Source organism: Plectropomus leopardus, chromosome 18 (assembly GCF_008729295.1).
Source record: "Plectropomus leopardus isolate mb chromosome 18, YSFRI_Pleo_2.0, whole genome shotgun sequence".
In the NCBI taxonomy this organism is placed as follows: Eukaryota; Metazoa; Chordata; class Actinopteri; order Perciformes; family Serranidae; genus Plectropomus; species Plectropomus leopardus.
This window is the reverse complement of record NC_056480.1, coordinates 18,856,932-18,883,087: the sequence shown is the minus strand read 5'-3', so window position 1 is coordinate 18,883,087 and position 26,156 is coordinate 18,856,932. Positions and strand designations below refer to the sequence as shown.

General features: G+C 40.2%; 1 protein-coding gene across 3 annotated transcripts; it reads left to right on the top strand.

Moving 5' to 3' along the window:
* Positions 1–1,287: 1,287 nt before the first annotated feature.
* On the top strand, positions 1,288–25,986 carry fbxl2 (F-box and leucine-rich repeat protein 2). Of its 3 annotated transcripts, none has more exons than XM_042506516.1 (14): positions 1,288–1,787; positions 9,814–9,875; positions 15,744–15,798; positions 17,280–17,354; positions 17,606–17,700; positions 18,739–18,903; positions 19,069–19,195; positions 20,668–20,742; positions 20,865–20,992; positions 21,358–21,418; positions 21,540–21,584; positions 21,947–22,003; positions 22,131–22,343; positions 23,815–25,986. In XM_042506516.1, exons 1-14 carry the CDS (start codon positions 1,758–1,760, stop codon positions 23,920–23,922), a joined length of 1,296 nt encoding a protein of 431 aa, XP_042362450.1. In that variant the 5' UTR covers positions 1,288–1,757; the 3' UTR covers positions 23,923–25,986. The 3 variants fall into 3 exon arrangements, with proteins under 3 accessions (XP_042362450.1, XP_042362449.1, XP_042362451.1); XM_042506515.1 differs by having other exon boundaries at positions 20,862–20,992; XM_042506517.1 differs by lacking the exons at positions 15,744–15,798; positions 17,280–17,354; positions 17,606–17,700 and having other exon boundaries at positions 20,862–20,992.
* The last annotated feature ends 170 nt before the right edge of the window (positions 25,987–26,156 follow it).

The window sequence follows — 26,156 nt, the reverse complement described above, 5'->3', positions numbered from 1 at the left end:
TGAAACAAGAAACATATTTGGATAGGTTGCTTTATAAAACAATATTGCACTGTGAAACAATATTTTGAGGATCATTAACTTTTTTTGCAGATGATGATGGTGATACTGCTACTACTACTACTACTACTACTACTACTACTACTAAAAATAATAATTATAATTATTATTATTATTAGAATCATCATCATTATCATCACAATAAACGTTGGTGTCTTAAAGTAAATATAACTAATAGTCTTAATTCGTGTTTATTTTATATTTAATTGTTAAGCTTACTTAAAATGTAGTTGTATTTACTTAATTGTGTGATGTTGTTGAAATGTAAAAATGACAAGTTTAATATAATCAATCTTTCTAAGGTTTAGCAAACTTCTATAAATCAAGTTTACTGTGCTATATATCTGTATTTTGCTGGTTGCACACTAGTCAATCATATTTGTATTTTCTTAAATGTGTTAACAAAACAAAACTTGCAGATCGCCTTACTTCATCATTGGTGAAATCCTCTGTGATGATCAAGTTAAGTTAGGCTAACCTGGTTTACTGAAGTTGCAAACACTTCGAAATAACAAGGTAATTTCACCTGTCATCTTTAAGTTGCAAGAACTTCACAGTAAATACAGTTAGATTTTGAGTACATTTAACCACTATAAGGTAAACATAAATTAAATAATTATATCTACTCTCCTTTTTAAAGGCAATGGCTTTCAATAAGATACAAATTTTAAAAATAAAAAATTGCTTTTAAATGTGTCCTTACAGTGCACACATTGATGCATTAGTAGCTTAATAATAATTATAAAATACTTTAAATGCAGGGCTTTTGTTTGTGGTGCAGTATTATGCTGAGTGGTATTGCCATTTTTATTTCCATACAGGAGTACTCTCTTATCTTCCATTACTGTTGGTGAGTTTCTGCATAATGCAGGACTGCCAGAGAAGTCAGTCCAAGTTGTTTTGGGTGTGTGTCTGCAGGCTGAAGCCTCCCTGTGTCTCTGTGTTACACATCTCTAATGCAGACAAACTCTTGGCTCCTGCGTCCACAGATGCGAGTGTTTCCTTCCTTTCATCAGACCCACCGGTTCGTGTCAGGTCACGTCTCGGTGCTGTAGTACCCGCGACTGCCACGGCTAATGCGGCCAAAAAAGGACCTTTGTCGTTATTTCCCCCAAATCTCCGCAAGACCCCACAATCAAAACAAATCGACCACGCGTGCTTTTCCCGCAGCAATGACGTCACGTAAACCCTCCCCTTTCTCCGCAAGTAAACAGAAAACATTGAGGAAAAACGTTCATGTCAGCCGCCGTACGTGTGTTTGACGCGGGGAGTGTGCGGCGACAGGCGACGGCGGACGTTAATTCAGTGTTTTTAGTAAACTTGGGGGGATTTGAGGCCAGCTGACTCGCGCTGGAGCGATGAAGGGAGAGGCGGAAGTGAAGTCACTTGACAGACCGTCCATGTTATTATTGTTATTTTGGTAGCCCTGTGATGAGACGGGCTGGGGAGCCGTTGGTCTCCGAGACAACGAGCGTTAACGTTACCGCAGGCCGCCCCGGACCGACACCACCCTCACCAGCAGCACCACTGACCCGGAGACAGGAGCCTCGCTGACGGCTGGGGGGGAGGGAGGGTGTGAGGACCCAGCTCCAGCTCCGCTCCTACACTCCGGCCGACCAAAAATAAAACGGCGACAAAAACAATAACGGCGCTCGTCAAACGGCTCGACTGGTGTCTGTAGCAGGGGACCCGCAGCAGACATGAACGGTATCACCAAGGGCCGGTTCGAGGTATGACAGAGGGAGTGGACCACCAACGGTTAAACTGTTTGTTTCTAGTAGACGTGGGAGTCGTGGGCTTGTATAAGTGTGTGTGTGTTTGTGTGTGTGTGTGTGTGTGTGTGTGTGTGTGTGTGTGGTCGACCGTGCTCCTAATTTTACATGCAGTCGGGAGCCGAGGCGTTTTGTTGGTCAAGGGTAATCCGAAATCCTGTTATTGTCCTGCCGCACCAGTAGACAGCGACAACATGGAGCTCAGGACTGCGGGACAGGAGGGCTGTGGCTGAGGATAGTCAATATATCAGGGCCGAGGCTGGCTGGCACTGTCGCCTGAGGTTACAGGCTTTCAGGAGGGGGCTGCAGATGGAGAGTAATGTTGTAGGGTGAAATCAGGTAAAATGGAGCAAATAAGGTTTTGCACCTTGGATTCTTTCAGTATTATTGGTTTGATTTCTTTTGAAAACATGGGGGAAAACACCATGAGCAACTTGGCAAGAAATTTCCTACAAACTGCCATAAATAGAAAACGTGATCAGAAAGTGATCTGACAATTAGCTGGGGGGGTTATTAGATATTATCAAATAACAAGGGACAAATGTCCAGAAAACTATGTTTGGATTTCTTTTAATTATACAGTATATTTTAATAGAAGAAATTTGTATTGTGTATTTAATTTTTTATCACTTTCCCCCCCTATTTTCAGGTAATTTCCTTCTTCTCTTTCTTCTTGAAACTTTTTTACCTATTTCTTGCAAATTTGGGGGCTGTTTTTTGTTACATTGCTTGTAGCCCTCTTCCCATATTTTTGAAAGAAATCGAGCAAATTAGCTCAGGTTTTAAAGGGTTAAAAGGACAGTTCACCCCCCAAAATAAATCTCAAATTTGTCCTCAGTGCTATTTATCAATCTTGAGTGTTTTGGTGTGACTTGCAGAGTGTCGGAGGTGTTGGCCGTAGAGATGTCTGCCTTCTGCCTGTCCTCTGTAGCTGAGCTGTGACTTCAGCTAGCCCAGTGGTGGTATGTGAGCTAGCAGTTGATGCAGGCTTTCCTCTGTGCAGTGATATGTTTGGCGGGTGATAGGAAGAAAACCGTTCCAAGGTCTGTGGGTTATCTTTAGTCAACATATGCTCATACAATGGTTTCTTATATCTTACCAATTAGTGCCCCATGCATGATGTTATGTAAAGTTATATATGTTAGGCTTATAGGCAAGTGAAGTTACTTAGGTTGAAGTCAGGTAATGTGAGACATCAAGTAAATGGAACAAATAAGGGTTTGCATATTGAACTCTTTAAATATTAGTAGCCAGTCACCAAACATGTTCTTGAGTTGTTGCTACAAATGTCATATTCTTTACATAAAACAATCATTTTCACTGGTCTGAGATAATAAGTATGGGCAGAGCAAAAAGTCAAATAATGACTGGTCACAGAACTTGCAATAAAGCCATGTGCCAAGTTGATTTTTGCATGTCAGTGGTAAGAGAACTGCAGCTAAAGTAGTAAGGGTATAACAACAAAAATGTCATAGGGTCTTGCTTTTTTATTAAATGATTGAGTTAAAATGAAAGTACTGAATGCATTCAGGTAAAATTAGACTAAAGTTAAGGTAAAATGGGACATTTTTCTAAATTGAGACCAGCATGTTTTTAGGCCACCAGGTGCCATGAAATTATGACTTATGCGATTGTGTGCCAATGTCACATTTCAGACATTTTCAATATTTTCGATACTTGGAAAACATTAGACATGATGTAGTGAGTCCCTGACAGCCACAATACTCCTCAATTAGCCATAATTGTTACACACACATTCATGACCATTGTAGCCAGTATGGCATCAAGGAAACAGGCAACTAATGAATAGGGAAAACATGGCAGGAAAGCTGGACAATCTTTTTAATGAATTGCCAAAGGTTACATTATGATTTAATAAATTAATGACTGAACCATCAAAAAACACAAAACATGATTGTCCTATTTTGCCTTACCAGCTGTCCCATTTTACCTGAACATGTCACTGCAGTGTAGTTTGAAGGTCCAACGTTTCTAAATTATTTTACATAACAACATATATGTTTTTCATAGATATATAGCAGAGAAGTTATAAACACTTATATAACACTTAAGGTAGTCTGCAGGTGATTTGCTAGGTAATCTACCAAAAAATGTCTCAAATTACCTGACTGACCCTAAATAAAAGCAGTGTAGCAGCTTTCAGTCCGTCCTCACTTGGGTTTGACACTACTGTGACAGCTCATTGTGATTTCTGTGAATGACAGGAGCCACAGGAGGATTTGGGTGGCTCTCTGAGAGTCACTGGCACACTACAGATGGTCCTTTTATATCAAGAGCCAGTGATGCTACAGTGTATATCATGAGTGCTATGAATGATCATGTGTCCTCCCACAACCTTTTCAGGGTAATCTTGCAGTAAAGAGGAAAACACGCACCCTCTAGTGCTAGAGCTCAGTGCTCAACTGCAGCAGTGGTGGATGAAGTATTTAAATATTTGGCAACACTTCAAGGTAAAAAAAAAACACTTCTACGAGCAGGGGTGGATTTTAAGACAGTTGGCCCCTGGGCACAGACATACAAAAGACCCCACCACCTCTCCTACATAAGAGCGAGAAACACAGATTTAGTGGTTTAGCCTCTTTTTGTTGTTGTTTGTTTGCATCCCTTTGTAGTCGTTATGTATCTTTTTGTGATTTTGTGTCTCTGGTAATTTTGTACCTCTTTTTGGTTGTTTTGCCTCATTCCTTATTTTATATTGTATTTTTACATACATTTGTAGTCGGTATGCATCTTTTTGTGGTTTTGGATCTCTTTGTTGTCATTTTGTGTGTCTTTGAGGTGATTTTGTCAGATTTTTGGCTGTTCTGCATCTCTGTGGTTTTTTTTTCTTATTTATGTGGCTATTTTGTGCCTCTTTGCAGTTCCTTTGCATATTTTGTGGTCATTCTGAGTCTCTTCCTCAGTTTGTGTTAATTTGATTGACATTTGGCAGGTGAAGGCCAGGGGGGCTCTGACACTTTGGGCCCCTTGGTCTGAGCCCAGGAGGCATGTTCAGTAATCTATCCATGTCTAGAATCTTATGTTTTTGCAGGTTGCCGTATAAGAGACTGCCACTCTATATAGTGTTAGTTTAATCTAATACATCATATGTTAAAAAATGATTGTCTGCGTTGCATTTGTACAGTGTCCATTAACCCAGTAGCCTTCAAGTAACAGTAGTGCAGTAAAAAGTACAGTATTTTCTCGTAAAATGTGGTGGAGTTAAACTATATAGTAGCATTTAATGCAAATACTTATGTAAAATATAAAAATTTGGCGAACTATATTTATTGATTAAACCTCCTAGCTCTTTTCACCATCGCTCAGCTGCATGCAGTTTTACAAATTGCTTTGAAGTTCAGCTCAGTGCATGCATATTGCCTGTGGTAAAATTATAACCATGTTTTGCAATGTCATCGTTTTCTTCATAACTGTGTACAAACCTTAGATCAGCTCCAACTGGTTGTAGGTCCCATAAGTAGTGAGCATTGTTTATCTGAAATATTTTCATGCATTGCTGAGATGCTTTCTGGTTTGACTTGATGGTACTTGACTGTCTCCATCAGGTGTTCAGCTGGCTGTAAGTCTGTATGAACGTATGTGTGTGCGTGTGAGTGACTGAGAACAGAAGGTGGTAGTGGCGCTGATGTGTATTGCCATATTAGTGGATTTCTCCAGAGAACTGTAAGCTTATTAGACGCAGATGAAAACCAGTGTGTGGTGGGAAAAAAGCTGGTATGGTTATATGTGTGAGACAAGTAGGGGCTGATAGAGTAGAACTTGGGAGGGTTGACTAAAAGCCCAACACCTGAGACAATGCTTTATCGTGAACACCTGGCACAAGTCCTCTTGCAGTTGTTGATGTTCCAGAAATTGAACACATAATATGACCCACATCTACTTTCTTCATATTTTTTTTAATGTGGCAACTCGAAACCTGAGACATGCGAATTCTGAAACCAGATTTGCATATCCACCCAGTTGTGCTGGATCTAGTAATAGGAGTATGACTGCAGAGAGGAACTCCCTGCTTGGGAATGCTGCTCTGCTGGCACGGGGAACGAGGGCACCAGAATGCTGAGATGATAACTTTATTAAAGTATGTGCACTAGAGAAGAACCTTGCTGTCATAATGTCATAACTATGGCTGAGATCACACACTAAATATGCTCATGCCATTTCACCTGGCAACTTCTCCATTGTGGTTACACAACACTTAGATACTTCCACATACTTGCACTTATGACTTCCTGCCTATTGATATGCAAACAAAAGTGTATATGACATAGGGCTGCAACTAACAGTTATTTACATTATTGATTAATAATATTTTTTCTTTAGAGTGATTAATGATTTAATCTATAAATAATAGTTAAAGTTTTGTATGACCATCAGTTCAAACAATTTATCAAGCATGCTAAATAAAAAGATTAAATAAATGCCATTATCGATTCTGCTTATCGCTCCAGTTCTTTATTGATTCCTGATCAATTTTCTGTATGGGGATAAAAGGGAAGCCAACAGAGGTTTTCAGCATCACTGCAACTGTTTGACCATTTCTGAGTCTGATCACTGTGTAGCTGCATGGTGCCATTGTTATTTGAACATAGGATATTTACTCTCCGTAACTGACATGCTGCTCAGTTGGGTAGCTGCGGCACTCTGCGTGTCTGAGTGTCAAATACATAGCATTCTTGGATTTTAAGCTCATGATGGGTAGAAAGATGTTTCAGCATATTGCTGGTTTTTCTACCCATACTTGTTGAAATTATCATTTTACAGACATCACCAGCAGCACTGTTGTCATATTTCTTTGTGAATTGATACCATGCTTTGGACCATTTCTTCCTGTCTGTCATGATTCCTCCTTCTTCCTAAGTTTCCTGTGCATGTGTTTCTACATCACTGTTTTGCAACAGGCGACTGTCAGAAAAACATGGCCGTGTCAATGCAAGGAATCCATAAGCTTGGAGGCGTACAACTCCGCTTGATTGGATAATTTGGAGCTGGTTTTTGATTCCCATCCCTGCAATTTACATTGATATTAGAGCTGCAATGATTGATCTATTATACAGTTGGATTAAGCAACTAACATGTAATCGACTGTTTTATAACTGGTTAATCATTAATCATTAACTAATTTTCAAGCAAAAATGCCAACTTTTGTGTGGTTTCAGATTCACAAATGTGAGAATTCTTTTTTTCTTGTCTCATTTTATATAAAGCTAAATGTCATAGGTTTTGGACTGTTTGTTTAACATACTGAAAAAAAATGTTTCATTGACCAACAATCAACAAATTTGTTGATAAAACAAGTAGCAAATTATTTGAAAATGAAAATAATTGTTATGGTCAGCCCTGAATGATAAAAAGAGCAGCAACAGGCTTTAACTAGAAAACATTTGTTTTTTTCCCTGAAAAAAAAATGCCTTCTGTGTTTCAGCAGTAATCTGAAATGTCTGAATGTGAATATGAATTTCAAGTACTTTCAAAGTCGAGAAAAGTCTGTACCTTACCAGACTAGACTGCATTATAAAAGTTGTGTGTAAGTGTGCAATTTTAATCCACATCATAAAAATGTTATTTTGCTCTTGTTCTTTGCCAATCGTGTACAAAGCCCATCAGGTTTAGCCTTTCTATTGTGTGTAACTACGTGCCTGTTCAAGAAAAGGTCAAAGGTGAGTGATGTGTTACAGAGGTGGTTTGGAATTAAGTCTAAATTTAGTCCTAAATCCTAAGCCACCTCTGGCTTTAGAGAGACACTGAGTCAATGTAATGCAGGCCTGGTCTCCTCCTACCATCCAGTACACGGTGTGTTGTACAATTAAGGTCAATTTACTTCAAGTTAACTCAATTGATACGGTTCTAAATATAGCTGAAAGTCTCATTATGATGATAAAGATTAAATTCTAAAGAGTTCATTCAGAGTTTTTGTTGAACTTTCATTAAGTAGTTGTGGTCGTATTGTGAAAATGTGTTATTCAATACAAGAGTATGTGAAAACCAATGATAAAAAGCTTTTAACATTATCCTGGAGCTATTATTGGATATAGTTAATAATTAGGTTCAGATCAGGTTTAAAATACTGTCTGCTGTGGTGTTACCTGGGCACAGATGTTAAAATTCAAACCAGCTCGGTTAATCTTTTGCTGGACCTTGAATGGACCAACTCTCTCTCTTTTGTCTTTTTAATCCCATTTCCTCTTAAATGGCCTTCACTTCCTCCCACTGACACTCCTCTCCTTGAGCTCAGATTTAAATAATGACTGTTGTACATATTTTTTGTGTGGTTTTTTAACTGTAGCACAATTTCCTTGCCTTTCCCTTCCTCCCCTTTTCTCCTATCCTCCCTCCCCTTTATTGGCTTGTCTTTCGAGGCGCCTGCATCTGTCATGGAGCTTGCTGGAGCCAAGACGTTTTTGGAATCAGCCTTTGCTCCTCCTGTGCCTTTCCCCTCACTCCCCTTTGTGTTTTAATATCTCAGTGTTTGTGTTTGCGTGTGAAGCAGTAGGGTGCCCCCCCCCCCCATTAGATTTGGTTTCTGAGACTTTGAGGATACAAGTTTATCACTGGCAGGATGCGTGTCTGCAGAGGCACAGCGAATGTGGGTGTTTGACGTAATTTAAATTCATGGCTGAATACGGCCCACCTGATCTAGAATGTTCTGCCTCTGTTTTTTCACGCAGAGAGGTCTGACTTGAATCACCTGCAAATGTGTAAGAGTGTGTGTGTGTGTGTGTGTGTGTGTGTGTGTGTGTGTGTGTGTGTGTGTGTGTGTCCCACTCAGCAGATGGCCAGACATCCAGCGAGTAGACTAATTGAGATAAGCATGCCAACAAGCTGACCAGGCTAACAGAATTATAAGCTTGTAAGGAGGGGACGTGGAAAGCCAAGCATAGCTCTGGCTTGTTTATTAACATTTCTTAAGGACGTAGTAGCCCTATTTTCTCCCTAGTAGCTGGAAGGTGTAAGGTTCTATATAGGCTCACATTTTTTTAAAAGGTCATAAACCAACCCACATTGAAAGTGTTTTTTGTTGATGTAATAATTCATGGCTGCAAAAAGATCTCTTAATTGTAAATGATGCAGGACGAAATTCACAGTCCTATTTCTGTTCAAAAATTAAAAGTATGAGCTAGAAAAATCAAATGAGTGTCTTTCAAAGCTAGTTTTTTTAAATACATTTTCTCTGCGTAACAAAAAGAAAAACTTCAATACTAAAACGACAAGCTAAAAGATACCCATTTCATTAGACTACTACTATATATGGCATTATGAAGATTGTTTTAAACGAACAGTTCACCTCCAAGTCAAATATCCCTATTGTATTTATTTAGATTGTTTTAGTGTTAGGTGCAGAGTGTTGGAGATATTGGCTGTAGAGATGCTGGCCTTCTCTCAAATATAATGGAACTAAATGGCATATGGCTCATGGTGCTCAAAGGGTTAAAAAAAAAAAAAAACATTAAAAAAATTCACAGCAGTGCCTCTCTCCAGAAATCAAGACCCAGTTACTCAAGATAATCCACAGACCTCAGGAACTATTTTCTTTCCTTGCCAGTTGCGCGAGATGTAAACAAAAATGGCATCCTCCTAAACTTAGCTGAAATGTTAGCTACCTAAGTGGTGCTAGGTGAGCCAACAGTATTTATGTCCTTCTGTTTGGGGATACAGTTGTTGGGTGTAGTTTGATTGAAAAAATAGTCTCTACATGAAAGGCAGACATCTCTACAGCCAACATGTAGAACTCTTGGCAACTCACACCAAAACAATCTACACTGACAAATAGCACTAACAAAATAATATTGTACAAATATGTCCTATATATAGCTCTGTATTTTCCATAGTGTATCATAATGTGCCTTCTATGTTTTGGTCTCTGTTGCCATTGTAAAATATTTTCTTTCTCTCTGTAATTGGTATTGACCATGGCAAACACACAGCACACACTCATTTTTATTGTTTCTCTTGCGTGTCTCTGCAGGTGTTCTCAAACAGCGATGAAGCCCCCATTAACAAGAAGCTCCCCAAAGAGCTTCTTCTTAGGTAAGACCAATAATAAACAACACACACCCCACCCTTCACATACACACACACACGCACACACTCACACATCCACATGCACAAAATACAACACAATATTCAGTACCCTGGGACAAGGGCTTAGGTCAGGGTTACTCATTAGCTGAAGCAGCCTTGAACAGTTATGTGGGTGTGTGGGTGTATGTGTGTATTTTGTATGATGTATGTTGGTCACTCGTCTGAAATTAGGCTTTCTTAACTATGTGACCTACAGACCAATATCTTGTGCCACATCAGTGGCTGCACATGACCCATAAATCTGACATCACACACGCGCGCGCGCGCGCACACACACACACACACACACACACACACACACACACTCACACACTTACACTAGTCATCCTCCACACTGATTTATAGATGAATGTATGTGTGTTTATGTTTGAAAGGGATGCACCTGCATGCATCTCTGCAGACACATGATGTGTGAACTGTTTATTTCTGCACTCGAGTATGCATGTTTGTGTGTGTGTGTGTGTGTGTGTGTGTGTGTGTGTGTGTCTGTGTGTGAAATACTCCTGGGCCTATGCAAACTGTACGTCTGTGTATGTGTGCTATAAATAGCTCATCTTAGCTGGTGGGGAATTCCGCAGTGCTGTGCTCTTCTGCTGCTCCAGCTGTGCTCCACAGAGACTACCAGTACACATATTACCACCAGCACTTGCACAGGTGGACAGAAAAAACGTGTACTTGCATGCACTCCCTAGCTACAACACATCACATGACCTACTGTCACATGTGTCAAGTTCTGACACTTACATCAGCTGTGAGGAAGACTCATTGTTCTGGCAGTTAATCTTGTTTTTAAACCATGAAAATTGGGCTGACTGAAGCTATTTGCTTTTGTATTTAACATTTTGTATGCCCTATCACCCTGGTGCCCAGTGAGGGACTTTATGTTTGCCCATGGTGCAATGTGTTATACAAATATACATCTGCATGTAAACATTTTGAACACAAAAATCTCATATGGGAAATTAGTTCACACCACTTAAATAATTGGACATTAATGAGGAGTATAGAGTATGGAGTTGCAAGATAAATCTAAGGGGTCGTGAGATGATGAAGGGGACAGAAAAGAGGAGTTTTTAAATATATATATATATATATATATATATATATATGCTGGACATTTTTCACTTCTTCAGGCCTATTATGCGCCCGTTCAGGTTCATACTTGTATTTTAGGTTTCTACTACAACATGTTTACATGCTTTAATGTTCAAAAGTCGCTTTATTTTTCTCATACTGTTTTTGCAGGAACACTTGTATTCACCCTCTGTCTGAGACACTCTGTTTAAGAGCTTGTCTCTTTAAAGCCCCCCTCTCGAAATTATCCCAGTCTACTCTGATTGGTCACCATTTCTAGGTCTTCTGCATTTCAGTGTCTCTGCACTGTCCGAGCCCCCAGGAAGTGCGCTGAGCTTTGAAGCTAATTTTCGTAGCGGCCAAACAGTGTGATTTCATCCATCACATAATGTTATGTGGCCCCAAAACACTTTTTCCTATGGACTTACTTGTAGAAAGAGTCTTTGGTCTAATAACACTTGGAAAGTGGGATTGCTAAACTGGAAGTAAACTGGAAGTATCAGGCTTGGTAATTTCTCGTGAGCCTACTCTTTGAACCACACTGTGCAAAATCAATGCCGATCATGCGGGTAATTTTACACATGACAGTTGAATTTTTTTGTCTTTGTGTGTCACTGAGCAACTTTCATAGAAATGAATGGGGCTTTGTCTTCAACACTTCAACCAGTTGTCTTTTTACATCCATGCTGCACCATCATTTCAGCTGGGTATTCACTGTTGGAGTAACCAATAAAAGCTTCTAAACACAACAGTTTATGTTCTAGCAGGAACATGATATGATAAATTGACAACATCGACTTGATTTAAGCAGGTAGCTACATGTAGCAGTTTACGCTACTTAATGTTAACACTTACAGTGGCATTTACGGAGCAGGTGACAAAGTGACTTCAGCTCTGAGCCAAAGTAGAATAAACGTTGGAAAATAAGTATTCAGAACAGTCTGAAGCCTTAGGTTTTCACTCACAGGGATTACTTTCGCATATGTCACTATTCAAAGCAATTTGGCCATGTTTAATATGGAAAAAGAAAATAGGTCCCATTTCCTGCTTATTGGAAGAAACAGAGCTACAACTTACAATTATTTTTTATCATCAATCAATCTTTCTTTTACTTTATTGACAAATTAATCATTTTGTCAACAAAATGACAGAAAATAGTGAAAAGTACCAACTTTAAATTCTTGTAGCCCAATGCAAGGTGTTCATGTTGCTTGTTTTATTCAATCAACAATCCAAAATATAAAGACATGTAAATAAGAAAAAGAAAAGAATGAAATCTTCACATTTGAGAAGATGGAAGCAGTGAGTGTTTGGTACATTTTCTTGAAACATAACTTAAATGATGATTAGTTTATCAAAATAGCCTTTGATAAATTTTCTGTGCGTAAAATAAACATTTAATCAGCTAATAGTTAAAGCTCTGAGAGGATTAGAGGAGAAACTCAGACTTTGGTTAGACAAGATGTAAACTGTGAAGAGGAGTTGCAGGCAGACACATCGTCATTTTAACAGGTCAACAGCCAAAAAAAGGCTAGGAACCACTGGAATAAATCACCCATGTGTGCTATGTATTGGCAAGCATGTTGCCGTAGGAATATTTGCAAATGAATCTGTTAATTTGTTTAATTAGCGTTCTCATTAGCATTGGTGTTTATGTTTAATGTATCACTGTGAGTGAGCCTGGGTACCTGACTTGTTTTCACGTTCATCTGCCTCTCAGGCGCTGCATTGTGAACAGCTGTTATCTAGGCCAGAACAGCATGGATATAAATTGTGAAAACTGTGCCGCGATATGGAAGAACCTTGTTTGACAGACGAGCCTCGAAGAGAGTTCAGAGTGGTTCGGGGTCTTCTTACCCAGAAGCACTGACTCAGCACCCTCCCCACCACCACCCAAATTCATGTCTGACTGGAGTTACTATGGCAACCAGTCCTAGACTCACGGTGAAGGCTTGACTCTCTTGTCTTGCCATGCTTGAAGGGCCAGGTGTACATTTTGTCAACAAATGGGACTATGCTCCATTAAAATCCCATTATGTACCATGTCAGGAAAAAAAATAGGCAGGATTTGATGGAGCAATTAAAAGGATACTAACTTATTTTCTGTTCTGTTTTTGTTCTGTGGCGGCATCACAGCTTTCTTGTGTGAAGTAAAGTTTAAAATAATGCTCATGATGTATCACCTGTTATGAAAAAAGTTAGTGAAACAGCTGTTATCATTCAGTAGTCAACAATTTGCCTTTAAAACACCATGGGTTCTATTGTCTATTGTGGTCTTACTATCTGGTGCAAACATAGACTGTAAATAAAGACTGACTACGCGTTCCCACTTACCCCTGCAATGCCTAAGTGAAGCCAAAATATCCCGGATATGGCCAATGCCATCTTGCACTGATGATGTCATTTGGAGCCAAAGTCTGGACAGTAGCTATCTCCACAGTGGAGGAGTTCCTGCAAAAACATCTGCCAGACCAATCGCAAGTAGCCCCGCTGAGCTCAAGCACACAGATTGGCATACACAGCTGTAAATTAAGGCAGAAAATCCTCTTTTTGTAGAATGAAATTACTAATTAAAACCGAACTTATAAGACAAACGATCACTTGGACATACATCAGGGTGATTAGAACTACCTTAAATGTTAGAAACCATCTTAGGGAAACATTTATTCGACCTTTACTTTGAGTCCATTAGTTTGGCCCATCTCCCATGGCCTGTACTGCAGCCAGACATCAGGGGGTGATCAAGATGTTTCAACTCCTCTTTCATGCTGTCTATCTTTATATACAGTTTATTGGTGCAAATGTCAAATCAGACAACAGGACTCAAAGCAAGACTCACCAGATAGGAGTGTAAGAAAATATCGATACACTTGAGTTTTGCAATTTTATGTTTTATTTATTTATTTATCTTAAAGCAGTGTTGCCAACTACTTCCAATGAAAGTAGCTAGCGCTAGCTCCAGATGATGTCATACATTGATTTGCAAATTGGTGTGATCAAATTAATGGAGCATTAAAACTTTGCTGAATTAGATTTAATAAAAAAAATCCTCAATAAAATGTTTGAATAAGCTATGAGAACTATGGCACTTATAATTTAGTGCACCATTTTCTCATGCTCCCAATCTTGAAAGCTATAGCGTCAACGTAACTATACAAACTCACTACAACTGAACTCAATGCAACCATACTGTATAGCAGTACAGTGTTTGATTCTAGCCACTGCTGCTGTGTTAGCACCATAGACTGTATAAAATAATTAACGTAGCCACTATGATGTCACCCATTGGTATTTGAATTACCATTTTGAAGTTTTAAGTTCAGCATTTCAGCTGTCACCATATTTGGACAAGAGGTAAAAGCTGTGTAAGTCTGAGAGATGGTTCTGACTATAGCGATGCCTCACAGACAGCCTGTCACGCAAGCAGCACAGTACTTAAATATGCAAAACTGTTTTTTTGTACCAAGCTGTAACCATGTTTATTCATGCTCTAAATCTGGGCATTTTAACATGGGGGTTTATGTGGATTGACTCACTCCTGAAGCCAGCCTCAAGTGGCTATTTAATGTACTGTGGGTTTTTGCACTTCCGCAATGTTTGCTTTGGTTCTATAAAAAGAAGTGCTCTGACTCTGGATGTTACAGGTACATATACGAATACAAAAATAATCTGACTGTTCTGCTTGTGTAAAAACTTTTTTATGCATATGGTGGTGTGTTCTTTATATTATGACACTTTACCTAAAATTAAATGTAAAAATTTATATTGAATCGCTAACCCATTGCCAGATTCTTGCCAATGCATAGCCCTATAACCTAATCAGATTGACTGATGTCTTCCATGTAAGTATGATTAAAGGAATTGTGGTTGGTAAAATGGCCCCTCTCTCACACATAATGGAAAGTCAGATTGTGTTTGATTAAAACAGACAGCCAATCAATGATCAGCACCACAGCCATTAACCAGTTATTAGAAAGAAGATCGATGAGCATCTGCTTGATTGGTCAGCTTCTCTGGTGGCCTGAGATCACTCCAAGGACTGTGTGTGTTTGTGTGAGTGTGTCTTGCTTTGTTGATTGTGTGCATGTACTCCCTGATACAAGACTCCGGTATAGATTAGATGGACATGTCCCTACATGCCCGGTCCCAATGCACATCAAAACACACAGCCTTTGTCTGCATCTATATGAAGGAAACAATGGCCAGCTCCTGTTTCCTAGGGTTAAAAGGACATTCAGACCCCAGCTGCACTCAAAGCTCTGGCACCATGACAATTCTCTGAATACCTCACATTTTCTATAGATTGTCCCTTTAAGGCACTTCAGTGAGCAGTAACGATTCAATCACTGGGAATACAGATGGGGTATACATGTTTGCTTTCCTGTCTGGTGTCCTCCTGTGTGTATATATGTACGTTTGTCTGTCTGTCCTATGCTGTCTGTGGCCTTGCCTGTCTGAGTGCCAGAGATTACTCATTGGCAGATTAATGGATTGAGCTGACCCAGTAGCCTGCTGCATGCAGCCCTTTGTGGCTGACCGCCCCACAGCTCAAACACTGCCTGTCTGTGGGGCTCTCCTGCTACCAACCAAACACCACAGGGGGATTGTTCTGCTCTCTACGGACTCACAAAAAAACACATATATTAAATCACACTAAAGGAAAGATATTCAAATAGAACGTAAAGTTTGAAACCGAGCACTTAATCTAAACTCATTCTCTGTTTTTGTCTCTGTTTCTAGAATATTCTCCTATCTAGATGTGGTTACACTCTGTAGGTGTGCCCAAGTATCCAAGGTAAGCGCTTCCCTCTCTACACCTCCATACTGCCCACTAAGGTACTCATTGTTTTAAAGAAAAGGACTGATGCAATTCTAATTTATGGTATGGTTAATTTTAAACCAGTTTACCACCATTGAATTCTCCAGAAATGTCTATGATATAGTGCCATCTGCTGGTTATGTGTAAGTGGATTACTGTGTAGCCATAGTGCACTGCAGATGAGAGATGTTTATGAATAAGCTATCAGTGAATAATAAGGGGTTGGCAGGTTGGACTGTGAATGCAGAGCTGTGGTTGTTGCTTCTCTCACAACAGCCATTTCTATTAGAAACATGTTATTTCTCCATACTTGTGATGAAGCACAAATTCCTAATCATAGGGTAGTTTTTCTCATCGCCATGCAGTTCTTTTCTGTACCCCTGTTATTGTTGTTGTTGTTGTTATAATTGATCAGCTGGCTATATTCTAGATTAATTGAACATTTGTTCTGACAATAAAGTGTTAGACAACAGTGAAAAATACCCATTACCTTTTTACTTATTGAACAAAATTACATTTGTCTACATCTTTGGAGTTAAAGGATGAGTTGATTTAATTATTATTGTTCTTATTATTATTTGAAGCATGCATTATAAATAAAGGCATTCCCAAGTATTAGATAAATTTCAGTAAACGTGTTCAGTACTTTTTTCCTGTCATTTGACTTCATTGCATGCCATTTTTATGGATTGAAATGTCGCCGTGTCTTTATCAATGAGTTTTACTGATTTAATACCAACGCCTGGTCTGAATTTAATTTGAATAACTACATTTGGAAGTATGTTTCATGACAAAGAATTTGCTAAATCATTGGGTGAATCCCCCAATGTATGTCGATAAGGATTTGGAAATTATTGCAATCTGTTTTTATGTACATATTACACAGCACCTGGTGCACCTGCCCCGAGACCAAAATAACTGAAAATGATACATACAAATAGCCTAACCTTCTACTGAGCTACCAAGTTCATTAATTTCTCCTGTATTTTATGATAATGAGGGCTGGGCAAGATATTATATCATATCGTGATATGAAACAATATATAGTCTTAGATATTGGATATTGTTATATTGGGAAATGGAATAAATTATGTTTTTTCCTGATTTTAAAGCATTACAGTAAAGTTATGTACTTTTTTGAACTTATCAGACAGTATTACTTGAACACATTGAAATTGTGTTAATATATTTTCAAAGTACAAATAGTCATTCCTACAATACCGTCACATCAAAGAGGGAATTTTGGAAAGAAAATTTGTAATGTTCTGTCTCCCAGTTCTAGCATTAATGAAGTGGTTAAAAATAGAGATATAGAGATATATCGTGTATCGAGATATAGCCTAATAATATTGCAATATAGTTTTCAGCCCATATCGCCCAGCCCTAATGATAATAGAGTCTCTATTCAATGATGCACTTGTCTGTCTCTGTCCACAACCTGTCCGTCCCCATCTCAGGCGTGGAATGTCCTGGCCCTAGATGGCAGTAACTGGCAGAAGATTGACTTGTTCAACTTCCAGACAGACATAGAGGTGAGGGGTGTGTTTATGAGAGAGAATAAGAGGAAGAGTGAAAGGAGAGAATGGACAGTGTTTGTGTGTGCGTGTGTGATTGTCTATACGTGCTGCACGTGTGTGCTTGTTGAGTAGCATTATCCGGTAGGCTTTGGTGCCGACTGTGACGTCACAGCTGATCCTCTGTCCTGTGGCCCAAGTCATATCGCTCGCCCTCTCTCTCTTTCTCTCTCCATCTCTCTGTCCATCTCTCTCACTGTGTCTCTCAGGGGCGGGTGGTGGAGAACATTTCGAAGCGTTGTGGAGGCTTCCTGAGGCAGCTGAGCCTCAGGGGCTGCCTGAGCGTGGGAGATGCCTCCATGAAGTGAGATTGTCATTGTCACTCTGGCATACAATATGTGTGATAATGCTTTGACTTTTACCAAAAGGCCTTCTCTTGTTAGTTTGATTACTTGCTTTTTTTATAAAAGGGATTTTTCTAAAAGTTTAAGTGGCCTGGGCCTCTTCAGTCCCAGGGGACTCTGCTAGAAACTCGTTTTTCTCATTTCATTTAATCTCACTTTACTGTGTGTACACACACACACACACACACACACACACACAAAGAAGAACTATGATAATGTTGTTTTTAAAGGAAATGGTTGTGCATCTGGATTTGTTAATTTACACGGTTTCACCTGACGTTATCGATCACCTAAATAAGCAACTAATTTAAAGAGACAGTCCACCCCCCAAATCAAAAATACATAGTTTTCCTCTTACTTGTAGTGAGATTTATCAATCTATCAATCATGGGACACTATTTCCTTCAAATGAAGTACACCCACCATCTGTATCACTGCACAGGAGAAAGCGTGCGTCTACTGCTATCTCACCTGGCACCACTGAGCTATATGTTACACTTCAGCTCAGGCGGACACCATTAATGTTTACATCTCACGCTGTTACATGCAGGAGCCTCCTTTCAATCTCTGAGAAAATAGTTCCTACATTAAATTGCTCACCACAAGGTCTGTGGATTATCTTGAGTAAATGGGTCGTTAATGAAAATGTTTTTGTTTTTATTGGCGCTTTGAGCACCACAAGCCGAGTGCCATCTAGTTCTGTTTATTCAAGAGAAGGCAAACATCTTTACAGCAACTCACACCAAAACAATCTAGATTGATAGATAGCACTACAGCTAAGAGGAAAAAAATGTGTTTTTGATTTGGGGGTGAACTGTACCTTTAAAGAAGTACAAGCTGTTCTTCGGAGATTAAAAAAAAAACATGCAGTAGGTGTACAACAACCTCCCAAGGCTCTGTAGATAACTTTATTAATTGGCCCCTGAGCATCTGACTTCTTATTTATACAATAAAGCAACTCTTGAATAATTCCCTTTCTCCCTCTCTTTGTTTCCCAGGACATTTGCACAGAACTGCAGAAACATTGAAGTATTGAACCTGAACGGCTGCACTAAGATCACAGACAGCACCTGTCTCAGCCTCAGCAAGTTTTGCTCCAAACTCAAACAGCTAGATCTCACGTCCTGTGTGTCCATCAGCAACCACTCCCTTAAGGCCCTCAGGTAGCACCCGCACACTTGATACTGTTACCCATACCCATATAACATGACCACTATTATTCCACAAGCCCTCACACACAATATGTACAGTTATAATAGACATATATCCATTTGGTTTTACATGCCCTGTGCGTTTTATCTTTTTCTTCACTGTGTGTGGACGCTCAGTGATGGCTGCAGAATGCTGGAGATGTTGAACCTGTCATGGTGTGACCAGATCACACGTGATGGCATTGAGGCTCTTGCTAGAGGCTGTAATGGTTTACGAGCACTGTTCCTCAGAGGCTGCACACAGGTACAATGTTTTCTTTCAGTGGGCATTTTATGCCTTCTTTATAAGGCATTTTGACCGTTTCCAGAGTGTTTTTATACCATGTTGAAATACATTTTCTGAAATGCAGTTCTAGTTAAATTTTTATATAGCCCAACTATCATAAGGACAAAAATACAAATACAAAGTTTTTTGAAAAGGAGTAGATTAAAACATTAGACCTGTTTTTTTAAAATCTTCCCAGAGGACAGCGTTCACTACAGTTTACTGTAAACAGGGTCTTCTGGTGGTGAATATTGTGCTTTAGCTAAGTATAGTTAAAAATGATAAATTCCACATTAAAACTACAGAAAACTAAAAAAAAACACCAAATACCTATATATTCCCAGATTATTTAAGATAAAAGACAAAACACTTCTTTCCCAGTGCTGAATAATTCAAGCAGCTCTTACTGAAGGGAAATGTGCCCTTTTCCCTACTTACTGTTCCCAATGCAGTACACTTTCCATCCCATGGAATTTTTAACTTAATCTTATTGGTTGGTTTTTTGTTGATGTAGTGGTTTGTGTCAGGCTGGCATTTTCTTTTTGTGCTGCCTCCGTAGAGCCAATATTTTCTTCAGGCTGTGTACTCAGTTGTCTTTTTTAAAACCAAAGTCTACTTTTCCTGCCTGGAAAAAAATAACATAAAAACCCCTTGAATCATCTTTCGGGGCTCAGAGAGGACAGTAGTCACACTGTAATTGATTTTAACTCATTGGAAAAAGAGGAAAGGTTTCTCCCACACAGGCAGACATAACAGACAACAGACATATACATAATTTATTGATCTAGGTATCTAGATTTTTTTGACAATATATGTATATTTGTTTTTTAAACTTAAAAACTGAAATTCCCAGGAGAGAGAAAAAATTATGAAAGACTAAACAATAAAAACAAACAAATCAAAACCACAGAACATCAGCTCAGGTTTAAACATGCAACACCAGATGTTAAAAGGATAATGTGTGCAAAGTAAAATCAAAAATCCCTGCAGCATGGTGGCAGAGACACTAGGCTCTACCGAGGTGACGTAGGGTTCCCAAATTTTATCGAATTGATGAAATATTGAATGCTATAAAAGTGTAAGGTGTTCTAACAGCACTGCTAGCTTTAATAGTTGGTAATTTGTCATTAAACCTTTGAAACATTAGCAAATTGACTTGAATTCTTTCACAGCAAGCACAGGAAGACAGCACTGAGCAACTTAATAAGAATTGACCCAAAATATAGCAATAAATAAGTAAAAAGTTACAAGAAAATTACCTGAAATTAAGCAAAAAACAAAAGTAAAAATCAAAAAGAGAACAAAAAAATGACATTAAGAAACTGCAAAAAAAAATATATTTTTTGGGGGGGATTTCAGGAAGATCATTGGACCAGTATCTTTGCAACTTGCATCAATCTAGGTGTTTGATTAACAATACTATGCATTTTAATTTTTTTTTTTTTACCCAGCTGGAAGATGGAGCATTGAAACACCTTCAGAAACACTGCCCAGAACTCACCACCATCAATATGCAGTCTTGCACAGTAAGACAAACATTTGGCTGTAGGATGGAGGAAGGAGAGAGCCTGATAATAATGTATGAGGGCTGTGTCTGCATGCCTCTGTGTTTTTGTAATTTGTCTTCCTTGTCTGTTGCCTCCAGCAGATAACAGATGAAGGCCTGGTCAGCCTGTGCCGAGGATGCCACAAGCTACAGATCCTTTGTGTGTCTGGCTGCAGTAACATCACGGATGCCTCCCTCACCGCAATGGGACTTAACTGTCCCCGACTCAAGTGAGCAAAACACACCTGTCCCACCATCCTTTACAAGGACAGCAACAGCTTGCTTCAGTGTCCACAAAATATCCATCTCAGTCAATATGACTAGTGTCATTTCCAAAAAGAAAAAAAGACGAGAATAAATATAGGCATTTGTGGTAAATGCCAGAATCCTCGGAAAGTCTCTTTTTCATCAAGTCTTCAGAGACAGGTGCATCAGAGGAGTCTCATCAAGCTAGACAAAAAGAAAGTCCCACACACTGTCTGGAGCTTGGAAATAAACAATTCTATTTAACAGACAATGATCTCAGGTCTGTTTCAAAACTGTACCTAATAGCTGGCTAATGATTTTGTGTGTCTGTGTGTCTGTGTACTCTCAGGATCCTTGAGGCTGCACGATGCTCGCATGTTACAGATGCTGGCTTCACTGTGCTGGCCAGGGTGAGTTTCATTTTACTGTCTCCGTCGTATTTTCTACCCTGTGAACCTTGTCCTGGGTCATTCGGACCATTTTGCCTCTATTTTCTGAGTTTAATCAATTGATTTCTGTTTTTCGTCACAGAATTGTCATGAGCTTGAAAAAATGGACTTGGAAGAATGTATTTTGGTACGTTTCCTTATTTATTTCCAACGTCATAGTCATGGTATTTATCTGTGATGAATCTGGAATGGTTTTTTGTTTGATCGATACGTCTGGGTAAAGATTAGATTGTAGGTAAAAGTCAGATGTGATTGTGTTCATGGCAGGGTTACGTTTCCATCCAGTTACCTCAGTATTTAAATAGATATTGATGGAAAGCAGAGAGGGAAACAGAGAAGGAGTGACACAGGGAAAAAAGTTTTGCTTGGTAAAATTTAGATACAAACTTGCAACACATGCTTCCTTCAAACTGTGATACATAATGTTATGAACAAACTGTCTTGAGACATGTTAGAACATTTTGTTAACCAAGCTTGTCCTCTCCTCAGGTGACAGATAACACTCTGGTTCAGCTGTCTATCCACTGCCCTCGCCTGCAAGCACTGGTAAACATTCACACCTGCAGTTCTGATTTTGTGCCAGGTTCTGCTTTAGCCTGTGTGCATGGTTACAGAGCTTTAATCCATCTATCTGTGTGTCTTCAACCCTGTTTGCTGTGTCCTGGACGGACAGTCCCTGTCCCACTGCGAACTGATCACGGATGATGGCATCAGAGCTCTGAGCAGCAGCACCTGCGGCCAAGAGCGCCTCACCGTGGTGGAGCTCGACAACTGCCCCCTCATCACTGATGTGACCCTGGAGCACCTGAAGAGCTGCCATCGTCTGGAGCGCATTGAGCTCTACGACTGTCAGCAAGTCACCAGGGCCGGCATCAAACGCATACGGGTCAGTGGAAATCAAAGGGACATAAATGTCTGTTTTTGATAACATCGAGTCGGCTTTTGAGGTGAATTGGATCAGTGACTTCTTAAAATCCCATCTCTGCTCAGTTATTGGTCCTATTTACACCTAGTATCACAGTCATCATCACATCAGCGTTTCGGGTGATTCAGTCACAAGTGGACAGTTATGAGTCTGTCTGTTTACACCTGGCATTAGAGTGCCGTGCTGCTGAAAGAATGTGGCCACCTGCTGCCAAAACCACCTCTCATTGTGGTCTGACCTATCGGATCTCAAGTGATATTGAGGACACATTTGTTGCGTTCATACCTGTGCTTAGAGCTGTCCACGTTGAGGCGTATACGCAAAGGAGTGGCTCGATTCTCAAACACATTATCTAGGTGTGTTAGTCCAACTAATTTGACTTACTACAATTTCAGTTGGACTATCATGTTTACATCCATCCATCCATCCATTTTCTTCCGCTTATCCGGAGTCGGGTCGCGGGGGCAGCAGCCTAAGCAGGAAAGCCTAGACTTCCCTCTCCCCAGCCACTTCCTCCAGCTCTTCCCGGGGGATCCCAAGGCGATCCCAGGCCAGCAGAGAGACATAGTCTCTCCAGCGTGTCCTGGGTCTTCCCCGGGGCCTCCTACCGGTGGGACGTACCCTGAACACGTCACCAGAGAGGCATCCCGGAGGCATCCTAATTAGATGCCTGAGCCACCTCATCTGGCTCTTCTCAATGCGGAGGAGCAGCAGCTCTACTCTGAGCTCCTCCCGGATGACCGAGCTTCTTACCCTATCTCTAAGGGAGAGCCCAGCCACCCTACAGAGGAAGCTCATTTTGGCCGGTTGTACCTGCGATCTTGTTCTTTAGGTCACTACCCAAAGCTTGTGACCATAGGTGAGGGTAGGAACGAAGATCGACCGGTAAATCGAGAGCTTTGCCTTTCGGCTCAGCTCCCTCTTCACCATGACAGATTGGTGCAGAGTCCGCATTACTGCAGACGCTGCACCGATCCGCCTGTCGATCTCCTGCTCCATCCTTCCCTCACTCGTGAACAAAACCCCAAGGCACATAAACTCCTCCACTTGGGGCAGGATCTCATCTCCGATCTGGAGAGGCCACTCTCCACACCCTTTTCCGCTGTTTACATGTATTTTAAAAGTCCATTTTTATTTGGAGTAACACATAACTCGACTTTTTCTAACATTTCTGGAGGGGTGCTTAAAACGACAGATGCTTAAACGAAGCATTCCCAATAGAGGTAGACAGCATGAGAGAGATCATGTGTTTTTGAACATTAAAGTATGTAAACATGTTCTAGTAGAAACCTAAAATACAAATACATACTAACTGAAAATGAGCCTACTATGGGACCTTTAAATTTAACTTACCTGTGGATGTAGGAACCCTGCTCTTGATGATATGCTGTCTTTTTATTCATTTCTATTACCATACCTCTTTTCTACACAGGCCCACCTTCCAGAGATCAAGGTCCACGCATACTTTGCTCCAGTGACACCTCCTCCCTCTGTTCATGGAGGTGGCCAGCGTCTGTGCCGCTGCTGCATCATCCTCTGACAGTGGAGGGCCAGGGGGGGCCACCTCTGTCTGCAGGTCCTGCTGCTCTGATAAACGGGCTGAAATGGGATTTGGGTTGGGGGGGGGGGGGGGGACTGGGGTAGGTGTAGGGGAGAGGAGGGGCTGGACCCACTCACTGCTCCTGATGACTGATCAATACATAGACTGATCACCCCTGATCAGTTGAACCCGCCCCTCCTCTCTCCTCTTGCTCACCAATCAGGATTGCAGCAGCCCCGGGTTTGGGCGTGGAGGGGTGGGTGGAAAGAATACGGAGGGATGGACTCTCTCTTTTTCTCTCTCTATCTCATTCTCACTGTAAAGACAAAAACAGGTTCTCCACTCCATCCCGCTCCTCACACCCCTGACTCCCCCACCTGTGGGCGTAGAGGACTGCATCTGGACAGCTGGAGATGGGACTACAATGCATCATGTTCAAACTAAAAAAAAAAAAAAAATGGCGACAAAGTCATCTTGGACAAGAGTTTGCTCTCTGTGGAGTATCATCTCAACCAATCACACGACACCTCTCTGTGACCATCCTGTGATTCATTCTGCTTTGACCAATAAACACGCAGCATGGAGAAAGAGGAGAGCTGGGTTGTGGGGAAAATGCAGATCTTCTGGATACAAACAGTGAAGCTTTGGCTCGCTCAGCTCTCTGGTTTGGACAAGTTGAGAAACAACAGGAGGAAGTGAAGAATGGGACATGTGACATATTTGTGCATCTGAGAAACTTTTGTTGAGATTTAGATTCTGTTTGTACAGAGAATGTTTTGCAATGGAAAAAAAAGAATTACACTTATGGCAATTCACTCATAATTGGGGTAGGCCAACAAGAAATTGTTTTATTTTTTTCAGTGCTTATTGTAATTGTCCATGCCTGTCTATCCAGAGAGGGGGATATGTTTGTCATTATTTTTGAAATGGAAAAGAAGCAACTGTTTAACAAAAAAAAAGGACCTATGATTCAGACTCTCGGCGTTTAAAAGCATTATGTTGACTCTGTATGCTGCTGCGATGAGTGGCCTCTCCTGTGTACTGTGTGGTCACGTTGGCTCATACGCCCTGATCCAATCCTGTCAGTAGCCCTGTGCACTAGCTTCTACTTGACCACTTAAGCATTTGTTTACATCCTGGATTAGGTTAGCACCACAGACAAACTTGTTTACATCAGTAGGTTTCCAGTCTCCCTACTATTCAGAGTGAGTGTAGTAACACTGAAAAACAGTGGTACACCCCACTGTTTTTAACTGGACTGTGAAGTCAATTATTTAAATTTATTGCTGTGTGTATTTGGATATCAATCAGGGCTAATGGTGGTGCCACTTTGCTTCAAAATAAAATGGAAATTTGCTTAAACCTGAGATGATAGTTATAAGAATGTGAGCAAAGGCACCTCGACTTTTTGACAATCACATGAATTGATGTATTTGAAAGTTAATTTAGTATATTTTGTGTAATTGGCAATTTACTGAGGATATAGGGTATAATGAAATGTTTTTAATCAATATGCTCTAGTCGCTTAATGCCTCAAGCAGTATGTGAGAAATGATTTAGAAATAGCATCTGTCACAGGTGTGGTGAGATTTGCCATTCTAATGTATCAAATTTATCAGCAACAAATTCCTACTCATCCAGTCCTACAAAACATATGTGGCAACAGTGATGTGAAATGCAATAACTGGAAAAACTTAAAACCAAGCTTATTTCACTCAATACAGACACTCCTTCTGGTCAACAGAATCTCAACACTGTGTGTCTTGTCATGTGATTAACACCTGTATGAGGCATGAAATTCAAAAGCAGCTCACAATTTTGCGGTAAATGAGACTGGCAAGTGCTGCATAGTGCCAAGTGCTCAAAGACTGGGGAGATTGGCAGGACAATGGATAGGACTGAAAGAGGGAGAGCAGACAGAAAGATGAAGATGGGCTCAGATGGATCCATAGCTGACTTGACTGGCTGTGATACTAATGCCCTCTCTTTGACAGCTGTTTTAACAGTTTTATGTTTAAGAAAATAAAGAAATAAATGAAAAAAATAAACAAATGAATAAATAAAAGTGACTAATAGTAAATGTGCTTTGTCTCTCTAGTGTGAGATTTTGTCTCCCAGTATCTGAAACACTGGTTCCCAACCTGTAGGTCTTGACCCCGACTAGGATCAAGGAAACTTCACTGGTGGTCACGAGGCCTTCTTGATTTTAAAAGAGAGGGAGAGAGAGAAAACTA

Bases quoted from the DNA above. Each gene is read 5' to 3' on its own strand.
- fbxl2 (XM_042506515.1), top strand. From the start codon at position 1,758: ATGAACGGTATCACCAAGGGCCGGTTCGAG. The intron at 1,788-9,813 runs GTATGACAGAGG...GTGTCTCTGCAG, and splicing joins TCACCAAGGGCCGGTTCGAG to GTGTTCTCAAACAGCGATGA. The intron at 17,701-18,738 runs GTGAGATTGTCA...TTTGTTTCCCAG, and splicing joins GTGGGAGATGCCTCCATGAA to GACATTTGCACAGAACTGCA.